The following is a 19,371-nucleotide window of genomic DNA, read 5'->3' as shown; positions in this document are numbered from 1 at the left end:
TGCTCCTCTCTGCTGGCAGGACAGCAGCCCTGCTGTGCTTGACCAAACAGCGAGGGCTTAAAGGGATGAACGCTGAAGGCCAGCACAGATGGAAGGAGGATAAAAGTAAATACAAACCAGGATGGAAGAAAGAGAAGCCTGAACAGAAGGTGTCTGCTAACAGCCCAAAACAGGCTGCTGTGCTCATTTGTGCAAGTCAAAGCCATAGGCTGAAGGACAAGCTAGCAATGGCAGCGGTGTAGTTTTGGCCCTCCTCTCCCCGCACTCCCTCATCTCTAATAGTAAGGAATTAACTGGCACCAGTGAAACTTTCCTGTGGCTAGCTGGTTCCAGCTCCTGCTTGCCACCAGCAGGACCAGCCTGCTCCGTGCTTACTGTCGGGCAGCATCAGGAGTGTTTGCCCACCAGAGGGAAGCAGAGTCCGGGAGAAACTCACCTCCCATCCCAGCAAGGGCAGGGGACACCTCAAAGGCTGTGCAGAGGCAAGAGGACTAACTAACCAGGGAGCCGACCACTAATGCCACAGCAGGCCAGACAGCAGGAGCAGCTAAGCCTGGGGCTTCTCCTCTCTAGGGCAGCCTGCAGTGGCTGAACCCTCCAGTAGCAGGCTTGCACCCTTGGCCACCAGCCTCCTAGTCCTGTGATTCAGCTCAGCAGGACCAACCCTGTGGCCAAAGCCATAGCATGGCTCCTTGCAACCAGTGACATGGGCATAGCCCAGGAGGGTCAAAAACCAGGAAACTTCATGAAACTGCATGACCCTCCAACAGGGCAGATTAAGCAGTTTGCTGGGCTGCATCATTTTAAGCACTTGATTGTACATTCACTCCCTGGTTAGTTCAAAGGCTGCATTTACTGTGGTTCCAGACAGAACACAGGCATTGCCCTTCCCCAGGCTCATGTACACCATCAAGGTGGGCCCTCTGTATCCTAAACCAGCATGGACAGCTGGGTGGTAGCAGCACTTTTTAAACCACAATCCTCTTTCAATTTATTTGTGCAAGAGCAGCTAGACTCTTTGCCCTTCCTTTCCAGTACAGGGAAGGGGTTTTTCCTCTCCTCTCCTCCTAACCTTCTACCTCAACCAGGGACAATCAGAGGAAAGCTGACTCCATGCACCGGTTTGTCCACAGCTGCCAGGAAGTCACACAAACCAGTACAAGGAACTGTTCTCCCTTTCATCAGCATGCCAGCTGCGAGTGCAATAATTTTCTCTTAAAAGGGGCTGCCCTCTTCACTCACAGCCGGGAAGGGCAAACCATTCTCTATAGTTGATGTCAGAGCTGGAAAAACCCTGCCATGACCCAGGAACAATTTCATATTGTTCCAGCAAGGACAGCTCCTTGGGGAAATGCTCTCAGCACCACAAACAACTTTTGCTTTACAGTTCTTTTATCATGCCTCCTTTCTCCCTCTGCTACTCTTAACAGCCTTTTTCCCCACTTGCATGATTTGCAACTCTCCCCTGTTGTAGCAGGGAAAAAACAGCCTGGCTCCACACCTGTACTTCATAAGCCTGTCCCAGGTCTCCCTCTTGGCCATCATAGCATTTAACAAACACTGAGATTTCCTCACCATCTGTAACAGTTCTGTTGCTAGACCAAGAAAAGGATGATATCCAGTCCTGAAAACATCATGTTTGCTGGGAAGAGCCAGTTCTGTGCTAAAGAGGGTTTGAGGACACAACCAGAGAAGCCTCAATTTACCACCACCAGCAATAGGCCCAGCTCCCATTTCCCTTTCTCTCACCACTAGGTAACAGACTTCTTACACTACATGCTGCTGATGCCCAAGTCCTTGACCAGGAGCTGCTGCTCACCCCCTCAAACACACCCCACCTCGCAGTCGTTGCCCAGTTTTATTTCATTTAAAATCCGCTGTGTTAAATATTTTAGTTACAAGTTCTGTGTAGAGGGTAAGAGTAATAGACTCTGCAGGCACTAGCAACCCCCTCACTCCCCAGTACACGTGTGCGCTATCAGATTAAGGACTGCCCCCCTCCCCCCAAAACCAGCAGCCTTGGGCTGGGATATACATTAAAGGCCTGGCCCTCCCCAGCTGTCTCCCTGCTGATAGCAGGCCAAGCCCCGCACGCAGGAAGCCAGCAGTCGGACCCACCATCAGTGAGCTGTGATTCAAGGACAGCCGCTGGGGGCTGGTTCTTGCCCCTGTGTTGGGCATGTAACTGTGACAGGGTTGTCCCCCCAGGAACAGGGCTCTGCCCACCCGGACATGAACATTCACACCACAGTGACCAGGCTGGAGCCAAACAATCTCCAAGGGAAAGCAGGGGAACTACCACCGCTGCAATCCTGTCTGTGGAGGGAGTGTAACTAGGGCACTGCCAGAGGCAAGACACCTACCTCGAGCCCTGCTCTGATCAAAACCTCTGCTGCAAGCAGCCTGGGGTCCCCCAGACTGCCCTTGCAAGGCAGATGAGTGTGAAATATTTTCAAGCAGAACAGGGACAGAACAGTAGCCTTTCCTCTCCTCTCCTCTCCCTCCCAGGAACCTCGGTGCTAGGAAATAAAGCTGAACCCGCCTTGGAGCGGCAGGGAAAGGTACCCTAGCACAGCAGCAGCAAGCAGTTTCCAGTGGTATAGGACAAGCTAGAGGTGAGAGTTTGGTGCTGTGAGGGAGAGGACGCCATACAGATGGTTCTGGAAAGGCAGCGCCATTCAGTGTTTGGCCCACTGCGTAGCAATCCTCGTGAGAAATTGAACCTTCGTTAAACAGAATAGGAAAGGAGGTAGGAGCTATCCCCACAATTCCCTCTGGGACAGCTCGGATCACAGCGGAGGGAGGGAGACTGGAATGACCCCTGCCAGTTCCTGAATGCCCTGGATTGCCCCTGCTGGTGCTGCGGCCCTGCCCTGGGTGGGTTGTGTGGGGGTGTGGCTGCTCTACAGGTCGAGCAGCAGCACGCGGGGATCCTCCACCGCTGCCTTGATCTTGCGCAGGAAAGTCACTGCCTCTCTGCCATCAATCAGCCGGTGATCGTACGTCAGAGCCACATACATCATGGGCCGCACCTCGATCTGAAGGGGAGGAATAAGACAGGCATTAGTGAGCTCAGCACCATGATGCCCTCCTGTGAATCTGGGCAAGACCTGGCTTCTTCCTGTCCTGAATTCAGGGCTCAGGCCCTCCTGGATGTGTTCTACCTGGCAGGATTGCCTATCCCCTCAATCAGCCAGGCACTGATCACTACCCGGGCTAGGTCCTCACCACACAAGACTGCATCCCTTTCTGGAGCTGTTCTCTACCACAAAGGCTACAGCCTCCTCCTCCTCCCCACACTTAAGCAGATTATCCAATTCTACTCCTCATGAATAGGACAAAGCCCCCTGCACACCTCAGGCAAGTACCAGTGCCAGCCCTATACCCATTAGTCTCTGCTCCTCTTTCACATTAAAGCCTTTCAGAAGTTGACACCAACCTGCTAGAAAAAGCATATGGGCTATGGTCCTCACCTCTGTTGATCGAAACCTCCTGTGCAGCTCCACCTACCTTGCCTCCCACAGCCACAGGCCTGTTGACAATGGCATGCATGCCCAAGATGGCAGACTGGGGCGGGTTAATGATAGGCGTCCCAAAGAGTGACCCAAAAACCCCTCCGTTGCTGATTGTGAAAGTGCCACCATCCATGTCTTCAATGGCCAGTTCATTCTTCCGTGCCTAGAAAGAAGAGTAAGGTGTTAGAAAGCCACAGATCACAGAAGGCAAAGGACATGTATTTGGACATTCACTCTCTCCAGGAATAAATGCTGATGGCAAAAACTTCACTTACTTATCTGTTCAAACCAGCACAAATTACTTGAAAATGCTTCCTGTCTTTAGATCTTAATGCTTACTGGCTTTGGGGAAGGATTCTCTTGCCTTCACTTCCAACTCCTGCTTTTGCAGGGGACACACACAGGGACTTCTACCCCAGGGCAGTTCAGCCTTGGCCTCTAAAGGCAAAGGTGAAGATACACCATGTCACTAATGCATAGTTTGTGGTCTTCTAGAAGGGTAACAAGTAGACAGGCCTGTCCTGTAAGGCACAGGCACAGCTACAGATGTTGCTGATCACGCCTCACAGCACAACCCAGAGTGTTAGAGGTCAGAGATGATGACACAGAGGGACTGAATCAATTCCTGCCTGTCCAGCACCCCCAATTCCTCACAACTCTTTTCAGAAAAAACTCCAACCTTTCTTACCTTCTCCCCCAACTCAGAGATAACACGTTCTATGTCAGCATAGTTCATGTTTTCAACATTCCTAACGACAGGGACCACAAGACCCTAGGAAGAAGCAAAGTGCATGATCAGCAAATTCACCACACCGAAACACAGATAACTGTGGGCAGGAGCCTGGCTTCATCCCAGCAGAGTTATTGCCTCCTCCTCAGCACACAGCAGGTGGTTGGCAGAGTTGCCTCACACCCTGGCGGCCTGCCGGGAAACCTGGCACGACACACACCAAGGGCTGATGCCGTCAATGAGACATCATCTTTGCCTTTGTAAGCCAGTCTTACAAAATCAACTAGGTCTCTCTGGACCCAGCTCCATGTCCATAAAAGCAGGTGAAGCAGTGGGCAGAGTTCAGCTGCGACTTCTTTCTCCACGAGAAGAGGGGAATCCCTTTATGTTGGACCTCCCCTAGACTTTAGGAGAGTGTGAAAACTTCAGTCCTGGCCAAACCTCTGCCTCACAACAGAGCCAACTAATTCAATATCTGTATCTCCATTCCATACTCTCCCTGGACAAGAAGATCTCTTTGAAGCAGCAACTTCATTTACAGAAATGGTGGAACAGCACAGCAAGGTTAGCCAAAGGACAGGACATGCAAAGCTTTTACTGTCTATGCAATATCCTCATGGGTCCATGAAAAAAACAGTTTCCCTAACTTGGCCCTACTCATTAACCAGATCTATATTGACTTTGCTACTACATCTCCTAGTACAGGAGCAGAATATTCTTGGTCCTCCATCTTCTCCCAAAACCACTCATCTCAGCAGTCCACAACGTATCAGATGTCTCATTTAGAAAGTCAGTCTCATCAGTAAGTTTCTGCTGCAGTGGAGCTCAAAGTTGAGTTGGCTCAAAGTAAATGACCATCCCGAGGCTGCAGAAAGCATGGCCAAAGCATCCAAGGTACCTACCCGGGGAGTTGCTACAGCGACACTGATGTCCACATAGTCCCTGTACACAATCTCTTTGGTCATGTCATCAATCACTAGAAGGAGAAAAAAGTTGGGTTACACATGCAGTACCCAAGATCAAGGGCTCAATAGGTCAGAAGTAGCCACAAAATTGTAACAACTTGCTCATCTCTAGCTTAAACATAACGATTCCTTACTGCACCTGTGGGAGAAGCATCAGGACAGACAGAAAGGAAACACAGCCCAGATAGGTCTGTCCCCCTCAGACATCCTCTTGGTTGTTCTTCTCTTCTGGGTTTGAGCAAGCACCTCTGACACCCCCCACGAACTGCACTGCACCTACAGCAGCTACCTCAACACCAGCCAGCAGGCTCTGCCCCCTGTGAGTTGTTTACACACAGCTGGCATACACACTCCTGGTGACCCCTTCCTAGTAGGGCCCCTCTTGGCAAGCTGTCCTCCACCTACATAGTGGCATTAGCAAAATAAGCTGCAGCACGTAGGACTGTTCCCCTTTTGTCTGTATATTTGACTTGCTTGTTCAAGCTATTAGCCCCCTGCCACGGACTTGGCCACCTGCTTTCCCCCACTTTGCCACATTCACCAGTCAGACATGCAACTCAGCAGCAAGGGTCACCACTCACCTGCATTCACAACAGGCTGGTCCTGCAGAGCAAAAGCTGCAGCTTTCACAAAAGCTGACATGAAACCTAGCTTCAGGTTGTGCTTTTTCAGGAAGGGATCCTTGTGTAGAGCTCTCATCTCCTGGATGTTGCTGCAAAACACATGATAACGCTGGTCAGCAGGGAGTCCAAGAAAACACTTGCTCTGTAATAGATCTCAGAGCCAGCCCCAAGGACCACAAACCTGTACCACCAACCAGCAAAGCCCCAGTCTACTGAAAAATGCTTCAAATGTCATAGGTGAAGTGGGCTGAAGGTGGCTCTAAGGCCCCTGACAAAGGATCTAACAGGAACTGGTCTTGGACCACAAACTCAGCAGGACAGGATTAACCTGCCAGGCACAAAAGCAAGATGGGGCATGGCATATTTCCTGCTTACACCTGATGTTGCCACCAATCCTCTGGAGACACCAGTGCTGATACAACACCACAGCCAGCAACTGCTTGTGTGGTTGGGCCAACAGCCCTGGAAGGGTGACAAAACGTGAAATGCCAAGAGCAGAAAAGATGCAAGCAGTGATCAACAGAAGATTTCAATCATTGTGCAAGTCCAGCGCCAGTCAGAACAATACCTCCATACCCAACTCTCCAGCTTTGGGAGTTATATGAAAGAAATCTTCCCAGATACTATGGTAGTGGGTGCCAGCCCACCCACACACTTCAGCCAGACTAATCATGTTTCCCAACTGCTTCTATTTATCAGAACTGAGGCAATTTACAAAAAGTCAACCAGGCTGCAGCTACAAGCTCTGCTTATTCCAGGCTAATACCAGATGCTGTGGAATTACACGGTACATCCTTCCCCCCTCCAGAGATCTCAAGTCTCTGAAGAGACAGTTTCAGCAAGGGGCAGGGGTCTCCATGGTTTAGAGTGTTTGTTTTCCTGTGTCTAACCTCGTTTAGGGCTAGGATTACTGCCCAAAGACATTAGTGCCTCCCAAGACACAAGGACTGCAGCAATGAGGACGAGGTTTGCTATGAAACTGGCTCATTATGGCTTCCTCCTTTCAGACACTGACCCCCCGTGGGAAGCAGGAGGCCCCAGCACAGCTCCTCACGAGTCAACCGTACAGCAATCAATCCAAACCAGATTACCACATGCAATGAGAGCCCCAGGCCAGCGTAAAGCGACACCTCAATGAGCCTCTGAGAGGAGATAAAGCTGCAGCACTTCCCCTCCAATCAAGACTATTTTGCCAACCTTATTGTTCTGAGACCCAAATATTTACATGTTTTGTCTTAAGGAGCAGAATAGGATTTCACAAGGCAATTTGATTTGGGTACAATTTCCCCTTAATGCACTGTAACATAAGCTGCCCACCCTCCAAAGCCATTAGTGCATTCAATCCATGCAAGCATTTGAGTCAGGAGACCCCCACCTGCCTGGAGGGGATGGGGAAGGATGCTAGTCCATCTCTGGAAAGCTACACCATCTGACAGCAAAGGCCTCAGACCTATATAACGCTCACCTGGAAGGCTGATGAGCCCCGGGGAACCACCTCATTGCAAGCTAAATATGCCCACCTCCAAAAGCAGAGTAACCTGGTGGGGTGGTGGAAAGCAGATGCTACATCTTGCTGTCTTCTAGTAGCCACTATATAAGTGATACTAGTCACTCCTGGTCTTCTGCTCAACATCTACCAGTCCTCAACCACGAACCACACAGATGAGGAAACAGACTGCCTCTTTTACAAGCAGCAGATGACTCTTGAGGAATGACAGGCCATTAGGAAGCTATGCAGTATGTGCAACAGCAACATGGCCCTGATGAAGCTGCGCAGTCTGTAGTACACACCTAAGAAAGAGGTCCCAAAAGACATGTTGCTAATCTCTCCAGAGAGAATCAGTAAGGTCTTGACCGCTATTTAAAGGTGACTGCCTGCATCTATTTCTACTTGTAAAGGGAAAAGGTCTGCTCCTCACCTCATATCAATCTCGTTGAAAGTGGTCAGCATGGCACAAGTATTCTGAGCCTCTTTCAGCCGCTGAGCAATACGCTGACGCATCCTATTCATCTTCACCTGAAAATTAAAAAGATATAAGCAGAAGCTGCCTCAAGCTCAACCAAGGGGCAAAATGCACAAAACTCATAAGGCCCCTCTTCTTGCCATCTGGTTGACTAGTAATAGACAGCTAGGGCCAAGGCTTCCACTCCAGGTCTCCCTGAGGAGCATGACAGGCTGAGTTGATTTCACTGCGGAGCTGCCCAGCTGAACACACAGTATCACAATATAACTACTTCTGACCTGTGTGTTCCTCAGGACCTCCAAGCATGTGTAGGATTTCAGCATGAGGCTAATGCGAGAAGAGCAAGACTGCTAAGAGAGCAGCTGCTTAACCATGTTCTCTTAAGAATGCACAAGGCAGCTGCAGCAGCCTCAACCCTTTGCTGAGGACTTGTGGACAGATCAAGCAGATCAGTCAGCAGAGCTCAAGACAAGATTTTTGCCTAGAAAAGACCTGTATCAGATCGGACCTGGCTCTTCTTCCACCCCTAAGTGGTGCTGTCATGTAGAGAATTTCCCCATCTGTGACAGGCCCACTGAGCTGGATGTGAACCAGTAGATATGGACACACCCAGAAGGCTCAAGGCTTATGCCAGAACAGATTGTCACCCAGCAACAGAAGTGCTAGCAAGGCCCCTATTCCCACATCTTACCCTGTGCTCTGATCTGGCACCTTTGCTGGGCACTGCCTCCCCAGGAGGGGCTGCTGCTGGGGCTGCAGCCGGCTTCACTGCAGACACTGAGGGTAAAGAACACATCAGTCAAAAAGGAAAGCCGGGGCTTGATCGCAATGCCCTGAGGTAAAACACCCGTTTTGCCCAAGCAACACAGCACAGAAGCAGCCTTGAATCAGGCTGGGCAGGTTCCAGGCATAGCTGAGCTCTCCAGTCTGGAGCATGCAGGGCAGTGATGCAGGGAGGCCTTCACCATAAATGCCAGACTGTTTGCATCTCTAACCTTACACACTCTCCCCAAGGAGAGACTTGAAAACAGAAGAAAACAGCTGTTGCCTCACCTGGTTTGCTGTCAATCGGCTGAGCTGACACAGATGGCACTGGTGGCATTGTAGTGGGAATTGGTGCTGCGGGAGGGGGAGGAGCAGCCGCAGCTACCGGTTCAGGGGCTGCAGGAGGAGGAGGGGCTGCTGCTGGTTTGGCCTTGGCAGGAGCAGCTGAAAGACAAAGAATAACCATGGTAAGGGCAACTGACAGCTTCCACTGTCAGGGATCTCCTGATTCCAAACAACTTGATAAAAGTTAACCATCTGGCAGAGTGCCTTTATGTTCTCAGCACTACTGAACTCACAGCAGCCACCACAAGAGAATCCCATGGTGAGTGTTTTACTCACCGACACCCTAGATCTCCCTATGCGGAAGACTGGATGCTAAAGAGCAGTGGGCAGAAAAGGGAGTTACATATCAGGAGAATTCTCAACTAATTTTAGCTTAGAGCTGCAGTCTTCTCCGGAGGGAGCAAAAGTAAAGTTTTCCCCTCAGGAGGATTTCTAATGGACAAGATTGGAATATTTTCTTCCAGCTACAGAGGCAGATGGAGGAAACATTTAACCTCTCTCAGAATTCCTCCGCTTCAGAAAAACATCAGTGGAAACAGGAAGGCCTGTGCAAGTTATACATGCCTGACTTACCTCCAGTTTTCCTGAGTTTGAACAGGGGTGTCCCCCCTTCCACTTTGCCACCATCAGGTACCAGAAGGGCTTCAATCACACCAGCTGCTGGGGCTGGAACTTGCACTGATGTCTGCAAAAAGGAAAATCAGTGAAATTCCCCCAAACACTGGATGGAGAACAAGTGCCCAAGAGAAGGTGCCAATATGCGCAGATACACATTGTAATTTGGCACAGGCAGCAGCTCCGTCTCGCATCATTTGCGCCAGTTTTCACACCCTCTACCAGGATTTTGTGCCAATACTGAGAAGTTTTAGGAGATGCTAGCAGTATAACATATAGCCTGATCTTCCTGCTCCAGGGTACAATCAAGAATTAACTGGCTGCCACCATCCTCCTGAGAGCAACACCAGAAGCAGAAATTGGCAGGGAGTTTTAGTAAGAACTTAAAAGCTTAAGAGTCCTTTAAGGAGCGAGTAAACTTAAAGGCTAAATTTAAAACAATCCAAAGACATCCTATGGCTCTGCAGATTTCTCCTCTGTTTAAACACAAACAGCTTAGGACTGAGATTTGAAGGAGTGGAATTGCAGCTCCAACAAACATCGGCACCCCTGATGCTTAATCAAATGTATAAGGAAGGAAGAGTTATCAAAGAATTCTCACTTAAGGCACAGCCAACTTCAATACTATATGAGAAAAGCTTTTCTCCATGAAGGGAGCAGGAAACATGGGCAGGGCCTGCAGGCTCTAGGAGCTCTTAGCGGGAGAGGAGCCATACAGGGCATCTGCTACAGAACTAGAAAAAGTTTTGGTCCAGAAAACTCCTACCTTGTCTGTTTCAATCTCACACACCACTTCATCTTCTGCCACTGTGTCTCCAACAGCTGAATGATAGATATGAACACCACTGTGAGGAGGGAGGTGTGCTCCAGCCTCCCCTCTTAACCCACAGCAGTCTTCCCCACCAACCCAGAATTTTCTCGTCCCAGTTTTCCACAACTTCTAAGGAAAAGTCTAGCTCCAACAATCAGTCTACTGCACAAAGTCTGATTCCAGTTTAGACATCCAGCATCACCCATAACAGAGAGGTGCTGAGGCAGTAACTTCAATTTTCACTCCTTAGGAGAACTGCAATTAACTGTCTCATTTGTCACAGACTGAAAGGCACAGAGCAGACTGTCAGTCAGTGAACTACAATCCATCCCTGAGCTGTCCAGCGCAGAGTTTCAGGGAAGAGGCAACTGCTCACCTTTCTCCCACCTGACATCTCCTTCTGTGACTGACTCTGCAAAGGCTGGGGTGTTCACTGTAACCACATCATCCCCTGTGAGAGAGACAGACAGACTTGAAGACATTCAGAGCTCAAAATTTATGGCATTGCTTCATTCTTGTCAGCAGGACTCTACTAGAGGGGCAGGACAACAGACATCAAGCTTTCTCCTTGCTTCAATACAAGAGAAATTCCCATCTGACCAAAAGCCACACTGTGACACGAATGCCCGACAAAATCTTTAGAGCCTTGGAACATAAACCCTCACCCATCCATCAAGGCAGGACAGCAGTGGGCCTAGACTAAGGATGAAGAAGTAGCTTCAGCTGTTGTCAGGACAGCAACAAGTAGCACAAGAGCCATCCCACTGACTCCTGTCTTTTTACTTACTATGTACTGCAGTGGTTCTGAAGTAACGGACAGTGAAGACACCGGAGCTATTTACTCTGCAAAAAGAGAGAAAGATATGAACACAGAAGTACATTCCTCTGCAGGCTGCCAGCACCAAGCTCAAGTACAGAATTTACATTTGCTTAACTGATCTGAAAGGCTGCTCAGCTGTTCTGATGTATTTGTTCCAAGGAACTCCTGCAGTTCAAGCTGCAACAATCCCCACTAAGAAAAAAACATTACAGCTTACCATCACTAACGCTCTCAGAAACTCAGTGAGAAAGGACATTTATGGAATTTTAATTTAGGAAGACAACCCAACAGAACCCCTGTGGTTTAAATACTGATAAAAGGCTGACCTAGCCAGCCCACCCTATGCCCAAGACTAGAGCAGTAACCATTTTTTACCTCCACATCAGGACTGACTTCTCTACAGAAGTTGCTAGATTGCTCCAAAAAGAGAAAGCACCATAAATTGCCTATTGCAACACATCCAAGGGACAAGCTATTTCCACCATGTCTCTTCACAGGGAGCTGGCAATCCCAAGTATTCCAAAGGATTTTTTTTACACCTACTGACACCACATTTGGAAACCTGAAGCAAACATGATTTAGTATTTCCTCTAACACTGGCTACTTGGTGCAAACAGACCAGCATTTCAGGCTTTTATGGGTGTGCTATTAAGGTTATTTCCCCAAATACATTTTTACAAGACCACTTCATCAATGCAAACCTTGCCATATGAACAACAGCTCCCTGAACCACCCCACTTCTGACAAAAATCCTACCGAGAGGCCACCATAGAGCAAACAACACTTCTAGTCAGATAATCAAAAGGTAGAGATGCACTTGTCACCAGTCTCCTCATTCCTGTTCTTTCCCTGCCTCGGTGTCTGATTCCAAACGAAGCTTGTTTTCTTTAAGCATGCCACAGTTCCTGACCTGCAAAACCTAGATTTTGTTAGGGCTAGCTCCACGCTCCTATGACATGCACAGGGATTTTATGACAGACAACCATATTCTTCCTCCCAGCCCCCAAATCTTATCAGAGCTAGAGCAGCCCCAGCCTCTCCACATCACAGCTTTCCTGGGGATACTTACACAAGCTTCCTGCTGTTGGTGTAAGCCAATCCCTGGCTCCCAGCCACACCTGTGAATGAGAATGGTGTTACCCCACAGGAACGTTGTCCAGCCCTCAAGTGTCCCTGTCAGGTAAAAGAGTGCAGATAACACTCCTATCCACCCTGAAAGAAGCTTGGGACTAAGTGGGGAACACAGTCATATAGAGCACCTCAGCACCACCAAATCTGCCCCTAGCTTGCTAAGAACAGTGGTCTTGTCTTCATCTAGATTTATAGACATGGCAAAACCAGTTATATCTTGACCTCAAATAAGGATAACTTTGAAATGGGGCAAACAAAGCAGCAGCTACCCCAGTCGGAACAAAACCAGGAAACAGCTATGAGGGACACCTCCAGGACTGCTAAAATCACAGCTGCTGCTGAGTTATCCTCACCAATACAAACGGGTTTCTAATAGGAGAAAGGCATCAGTCCCCTAAGAGGCATCACCAGGAAGCCTCAGTTGCATGGACAGGTAAGGAGAAAAAAAGAATGAAAACAGGGTGTAGAGCAGAGTAGCAAGCCATCATCATCCCTCTTCTCTGTCCACCTGCTGTCCCAAGAACATTTCCAAAACTCACAGCAGGGAGGTACTTGCATAGCTTCTCAGTTTCACATACCTCACTGTCCCCTTCCCACACTGCTCACATGCCCTGACACCGCAATTTTTATTATGAACTGAACTCCTGTCCTTTGTCTCTTTCAGGGCATTGGGCAGTTTTCCAGACTGATCTTAAAGAGACCCAGCGTAGCAACTGGAGAACATAATTATCTCAATTACACAATGCCAGAAGGAAGGACCATTTCCCCACTTGATTTTTTAAAAAAGTGACACAATTTTGACACCATATCCCCTACTAAAGAGCTGATATTGGAACTCTAGAAACAGAAAAGGTAAGCAGATCTAACTGGTGTCTCAAAGTGCAAGCAGAAGTGAGTGATGTAATGCTATATAAACACAGTACAGCTAGGAAAAAAGAGAGATCTGGGAAAATCCAGTTTAAGCACTGAAGAGGAGTTCACAAGCACACTAGATTTGATATGACACTTAACATTCACCCATCATTTTCAAAGGAGTTTGTTAGAGAGCTAGGCTCTGCAACAGCATGTGTTTCAAGCACTGCAATGCTTGAAATACACTGTGCTGCTGCTGTGAAATCTTCACCAGAGCGGAATGAATTGGGCAGCATGTCCATTAGGCAAGGGAAGCACTCACATGGAAACACAGCTCATTTCACCCACTGTTTCTTCATTACGTGACTGACAGAAATAAACCCCAATCAAACCTATTACCAATTTCCATCATCAGCTCTGTTCTGTCTAGGTAGCTTGAAATGAAATAAAAGTGTAAGACTCACCAGACAGAGAGCATCTTGCCAGAGTACAGTTTCCCTGTCAGAGAGAAGAGGAACTATCAGTATTGCAAAAAGACAGACCCACCCTAGAAGGACTTTGGTTTTCCCATGAGACCTGGATCAGAGATGGAACCCACCATTCCCATGCTCCAGACTGCAGGCGTGCCACCTTCCCATACTGTGCACAGCAGGGAGGTGGGGAGGGCACCTACAGCCTTCTTTGCTTTGTCTCCTTACAGGATGCTTTCCTGTGGAGTGATGCTAAACCTGACACACTTAGTTTTCAGTTGTGGCTCCAGCTATTTTGACCTTCTCGTCCTCTTTAAGAAGGAGCAGATTTCTAAAGATTCATTCACTAAAATTTGCTACAAGAAGGTCAAGGGCAGCTACTGGATACGATGAAAAACATCCCATGATGTTTACTTCTACAGTCATGAATGCAGCATCTGGGGTTTGTTTGTCTGTTTGTTTTAAGGCTATGGAGCCTTTGAAGTGCAGAAGGCCAGAATTTACCTCGATGGCAAAATTTCTACTGCCTTGAGTGAGCCAGGAATTCCACCTTCTGGTGACATTTCACTTCATACCCATGTAATCATTGACTGAACTCCTATCTCGGTGTAACTTTCCTCAAAAGTAAAACACATTTCAAGATATTCCAGTTGCTTTCCTTATTGTTTATAATACATTTCTCTAGCATCAAACCTGCACATCTGGAGAACCTAAGAACCCTGTAAAAGCTATAGGAAAACATGACACTAACCATGACTGAAATGCAGTTGACTGGTTTGGAACAGCAGTTACCCAACAGCTCAAAGCACCCTTATCCAGCAGCTAAGATAAGAGGTAAAAATTAAGATTCCATTCACATCTTCGGTATCTGAAGGGAAGTTTGCTTATAAGCCCTGATTTCAGCTGCACCAGGGCAAGCAGGATGGAATATGATCATAGATATCAAAATAATTTGTGGAGCTGTGTGTGATAAGACAACATAGACATCAAAGATCAAAGAAATACTTTAAGCTTGCCACACCATCTACAGGACTGAGTGCTGTAGGGTACAAAAACATATTCAGTGAACAATTTATATTGTCAAAACTGCTAACAGGTCTGGAGTCAGCCCCTTGGCAGTTTAATTATCCAAACTTATTGATGGATTTGGCTTCTCAGATACTAGTGCATGGTCAACTCAGTGACTGACAGGCAGTTCAACAGAGTTATGATTAGCTGTGCTGAAGATGCAGACAGCCAGGCTGATTTGCTGCTAAGCCACTGTCCATCTGGCAGCGCACAGGAACTCCAGCACAGTGCCATGCAGCTACCCTTTGCCAGCCCACCGCAGGGACCAGCTATCCCAGACCAGCAGTCCTGCAAGGATGGCTTCCAGCAGGGCCTGTTAGAGCCCCTGCCCCAGGTCTGGCTGGGGAAAGGAAAGCAGGGAGCCCTGCACGGCCTGCAGAGTCATCGTGAAGGCTACAACGCTTTATCTTGGTGCAGCACTGGCTCCCTGCTAACTCAGATCTGGTTTGTGTAAAGCCAGCCATAAACTGGGATCAGTAAGACAAACTTCAACTTAACTCCACTTGGTCAAGCATCTAAAGCACCACAATCCTCAGCACACATGTTAGTCCTTGTATTGACCAAATTCTTCCCTCTTTTCATAGTGCCCCAGATAATATGAAATCAATCAAATATACAGTATCAAGTGACCTGAGCTCCCCTCTGCCCATTAATGTTTTCCTGGGTGGTTTATAAAAAAAGCTGGTTAAAGGTATTCCTAGCATCCCAGACAATAACTTGTTAAGAAAGAGGAAAAGCCTCAGACTGAAGCAGAAACAGCCAATTTTATTTGCTCAGGACCAGTTTACTGTAAGGTTAAAAAAAAAAAAAAAGTTTAGAAGGCCTGTCCTAAAATAAATCATTGTGAAAAAACACATCTGCATCTCTCTTCCACAAAAGGTGACAAGTCTGTGTTCCACGACGGCTGCAAAATTAAGGAAAAAATTGGTATCGCTCAACCCTTCTGTCCTTTAGGTTAAGAAATGAGGAAAAGAGCTCTAATGTGAGGAAGAAGCCACTAATAGGATACTGAGATTCCTCTGTCCTGTGTTCTGCTGAACTGCTGTGTGTCCATCTCTTCACTACAGTACCTCAGAGAGGCACCTGCAGCCCCAGAGATGCCTGACAGGGCTGTTTACTGTTCCTTTTTTCCCTGAAAGAATCATTGTGATTCCTTCCTGTTATCACCTGGCTAAACTTGCTCTCTGCCTGATCCTAGAGCTTCTTCAGTGAAAATGGAAACATTTAGATTTTGCTAGCTGGCATGAGCACTTCAGGCCACTTTAAACTGATAGACTTCACTTGGAGAAATAAGTCTTGGTCTAATTAGCTAGTGACTCACATACCAAGTGATTAATTTTCCCCCTATGTTTCACATGACTTCTCAGAATTGTTTTTATAACTGTTATGATGTCAAAATGACCTTGGCACAGAGCATCCCAGGCCGCACCTTTCAAGGAGCCGTCACCTTCCAGTAGGTCATAACACTCTGAAATAAATTATGGAATACATCAGCTAAAGCGACAGTCTGTATACCTACAGATTTCTTCTCCAACACGGGGAATGGGGACCAGTTCAGGTAAGGACACAAACTGAACAGGAAAGTACAGCTAATTTCAACAGAGGCAAAGCAGAAGCCCAGTGCTGGGCAGCTCTGACAACAGACAAAGCAGCAATTGGTTCTCCAGCCTCAGCTTCTTCAAAGCAGAGAAGCTGCTGCTTTAACAAGAACGAATGTGAACCACTGCTACACACAAAAACCCCACTGCACATCTTTCACTGATTTTAACAGAATTATATAGAGCAAGGCAAGGCAGATGCTAAGACAGGATGGAGATAACAATGCTGAGTGGTAAAGGATACTGTAACTAAGACAACAGCCTGAGAACTCTTCCAGCATGTGGGGAGGATCAAACAGGGAAAAAAGAAGTTCTTTACAAACTCTTCCCCAGATAAATAGAAGGACTTGATTCTCAAAGCACTGAACGCAGCTCCTGATCAAACCATCCCTTTTCAGACTAGCTCTTCTCCGGACTTTTTCAGGTCATCCTTCAGCAGCTGCCCCCCCCCCCCCCCCCCCCCAGGTCTTACATGCTCAAAGGCAGGCTATTCATGATTTCTACTTGATACATGAATTCAGGATCTTTTTCTCCTTTACAAGATCATCAAAATCCAGCCAATACTTCCCCACCCTCGTTGTTTCTTGCTGACTCCACTGTTCTCCCATTCAACCCTACACTTCTGAATTCTGTACTTGTCTATTGTTCTCACTTCTCCCATCAAAGGTTTGCCAAGTTCTGGTGTTTTTTTCCCTCTCCCATAAAAGACTGTATTATCCCCTTCATCAAAACTTACTTCCCACATCCTTACTCAAATTGAATCAAACTATTACCACCATCTTGACTTTTCAACTTTTCTAGTACATCTAACAGGTTACCTAAAATTATCTCCCCTTACTAGTATTCACCTATAACGTCCTGATTTCCACACTACTTTTGTAAGAGGTTTGAATACTCCATCTGGCTTTTCCCCCTGCTCTGTATAATTACACCACTGAGAGCTGACAAAGCTTAAATATTGTTAAAATGTCACTTTAAAAACTTAAAGCGCACTATAATTAATTTATATCTACATATATGTATAACGAGTTATAACTATAGAGTTAGTTATAAATTGTTTATAGTGCAGATTTTTATATATACACACATACTTACAAACACAAATCTATATGTAGCACCCAAAGACAAGCATCTAACATACAACAGCCCTGTGAGGAAGTACGACACAGTTAAATATTCAATATTACAATTAGCTGTCGACACTTGCTCGCCTACATTCACACAATGGCCGAAATCAACTGTCATGCTCTAAGGCTTCAGCCAGTCATTTGGAAGAGAAGTGATGCTTTTCCTCCTGTAAATATATATATATATATGTTTGCATATGCACGCATATACACGTATGCACATAAAGCTATGCATGTTTAAAGGGAAGATGCGGCCAGACGTCAGCAAACGACAGAACCAGTGGTCACGCGAGGCCCCGGGGTTGATTTAAGTAGCCAGCTCCGGCCAGCTGGCCTCTACAAGCCCAGGCTGCCACCAGCACCGGTTACTGCCGTTTCCATCGGTTCAACGACTGCTTTGGAAACTGAGCACAGGAATTCAACCAGGAACTAGACACCAGTTTATTTGCCGTTTCTGCACCGGGCCGGCCCCGGCCGGGGAAGGGGGCGGTGCGAAGCGAGTCGCGGTTGCCAACAGAGGCCCGCTTCAGCCCAGCGACAGCCGGAGGCGGCGGAGCCCGAGACCGGCGGTTTTCGGAAGCTTTTCCCGCCTGTCAGTTCCGCCCGGTGCCGCCGCCGCCGCCTTTCCCGAGAGGGCGGCGGGCCTGGCGCAGGGCGGGGCAGTAAGGGGGTAGCGGCACACGCACCGGCGGCGCCGGGCGCGGGAAGGGGCAGCGCCGCGCTCACCCTGGCCCTCCCGAGGGGGCAGCCCCGCCGCCCGTGCCGCCCCTCCCTTCCCTTCCCGCCCCGGGGCGGCGGTGCCTCGCGGCGGGCGGGCGGGCAGCAAGGGGGGGCGGACGCGTCCCGGTGCCCTTGGCGCCGGCGTCCTCGCCCGCCCAACCGCCGCCCTCCGCTCCTCCCGCCTCCCTCCCGGCGGCCGGTGTCCGCGGCGGGCAGTACCTGCCGGAGGGCGCGCAGCGAGCGGCCCAGCGCCCGGCCCAGGCAGCGGGACCGCCACAGCAGCAGCATCGCGGCGGCGGGAGGAGCCGGAGGGCGGACACCGGAAGCAGGCCCGGCGCGAGCCGGAAGCGCGCGGGGCCGGACCAACCTCCCCGGGACGGGGGAGCGGGCCCGGAGGGGCGGTACCATCCGGGGCGGGGGTGCGAGGCCGGGCCTAAGGCAGGGGCTGCGCGGAAGGGACGGGGCTGCAGGGCTGGGACAGGCCTAGGGCAGGCACAGGCCGCGGTACCTGAAGAGCCTCCTGTTAAACGTGTTATGCCTTTGTTTTGCCAGTTACTAGGCCTAGCATAAAGGCCACAGCCAGCATAAAGATGAACCAATAATCAACTTGTATTGGATACAAAAGGGTCAGTACATGGGTGAGCGCTGGGGGTACAAACAAGTCAGTCAGGTTATATACATAATCGACATCAATCCCACTGACCCCAACAACGACGCCACACGACCAACAATGGGTGGAATAAATGGTGAAATGCAGTCTCCCATAGAAGGGACAGGAGACAACCAAGTCAACAAACTAAATATATGAGACCAAGGAAACCACATACTGAATCTCTACACAGCCTGCGTTTAGAAAGGCCAGACCTGACTGGAGCCCAGTCCCAGGGAGGCAGAAGGTCCTTCCCCAACAGGGAACTCTGCTCAGGGCATCCACCTCACAGACAGACACTGCCCCTGCCTGCAAGTGGTCCCAGCTTTTATCCCTCAGTGGGACACCTGACCTTTGTTTACTCAATGGGGGACACCCGGGGCTCATTTACCCAATGGCTCTCCCTGCCAGGCCGGACCCACCCTGGAGGGAAGCCTAAAGGTAAACTCACCTCCCCTTTGTGAAGGGCTGTGGGAATCACCCACATGCCAACCTTAATTTGGGGCTTGGAGTTGAAACCCCTGCATTTCAGCCTTGTGTTCTGCTTGTCGCTACCTTTGTGCGGCCCTTCCCGTCCACATGCTGTTCTGCCTCTGGCACATG

The 19,371-nt window shown here is 48.8% G+C and overlaps 1 protein-coding gene across 1 annotated transcript; it reads right to left on the bottom strand.

Annotated features, from left to right (window-relative positions):
• Window positions 1–2,044: 2,044 nt before the first annotated feature.
• On the bottom strand, window positions 2,045–18,454 carry DLST (dihydrolipoamide S-succinyltransferase). Its single transcript, XM_074909971.1, has 15 exons — window positions 18,339–18,454; window positions 13,601–13,634; window positions 12,223–12,271; window positions 11,121–11,176; window positions 10,710–10,784; window positions 10,289–10,344; window positions 9,481–9,592; window positions 8,851–9,006; window positions 8,489–8,574; window positions 7,753–7,850; window positions 5,792–5,922; window positions 5,148–5,221; window positions 4,204–4,287; window positions 3,511–3,678; window positions 2,045–3,038 (listed from the first exon to the last, which is right to left on the bottom strand). Exons 1-15 carry the CDS (start codon window positions 18,405–18,407, stop codon window positions 2,904–2,906), a joined length of 1,383 nt encoding a protein of 460 aa, XP_074766072.1. The 5' UTR covers window positions 18,408–18,454; the 3' UTR covers window positions 2,045–2,903.
• Between the last annotated feature and the right edge of the window lie 917 nt (window positions 18,455–19,371).

The sequence above is a fragment of the Athene noctua genome, chromosome 6, assembly GCF_965140245.1.
Source record: "Athene noctua chromosome 6, bAthNoc1.hap1.1, whole genome shotgun sequence".
Classification (NCBI taxonomy): Eukaryota; Metazoa; Chordata; class Aves; order Strigiformes; family Strigidae; genus Athene; species Athene noctua.
Note: the sequence above shows the minus strand (reverse complement) of the source record. Positions and strands in the feature narration are given on the sequence as shown.

What these genes read in the sequence shown, in the direction of transcription:
- DLST (XM_074909971.1), bottom strand. Translation starts at nt 18,407, where the DNA reads ATGCTGCTGCTGTGGCGGTCCCGCTGCCTGGGCCGGGCGCTGGGCCGC. An exon ending in GCCGATTGACAGCAAACCAG is followed by an intron (nt 8,575 to 8,850) that starts GTGAGGCAACAG and finishes CTTTACCCTCAG; the next exon opens with TGTCTGCAGTGAAGCCGGCT. An exon ending in CCAGCCTGTTGTGAATGCAG is followed by an intron (nt 5,222 to 5,791) that starts GTGAGTGGTGAC and finishes TTCTCCTTCTAG; the next exon opens with TGATTGATGACATGACCAAA.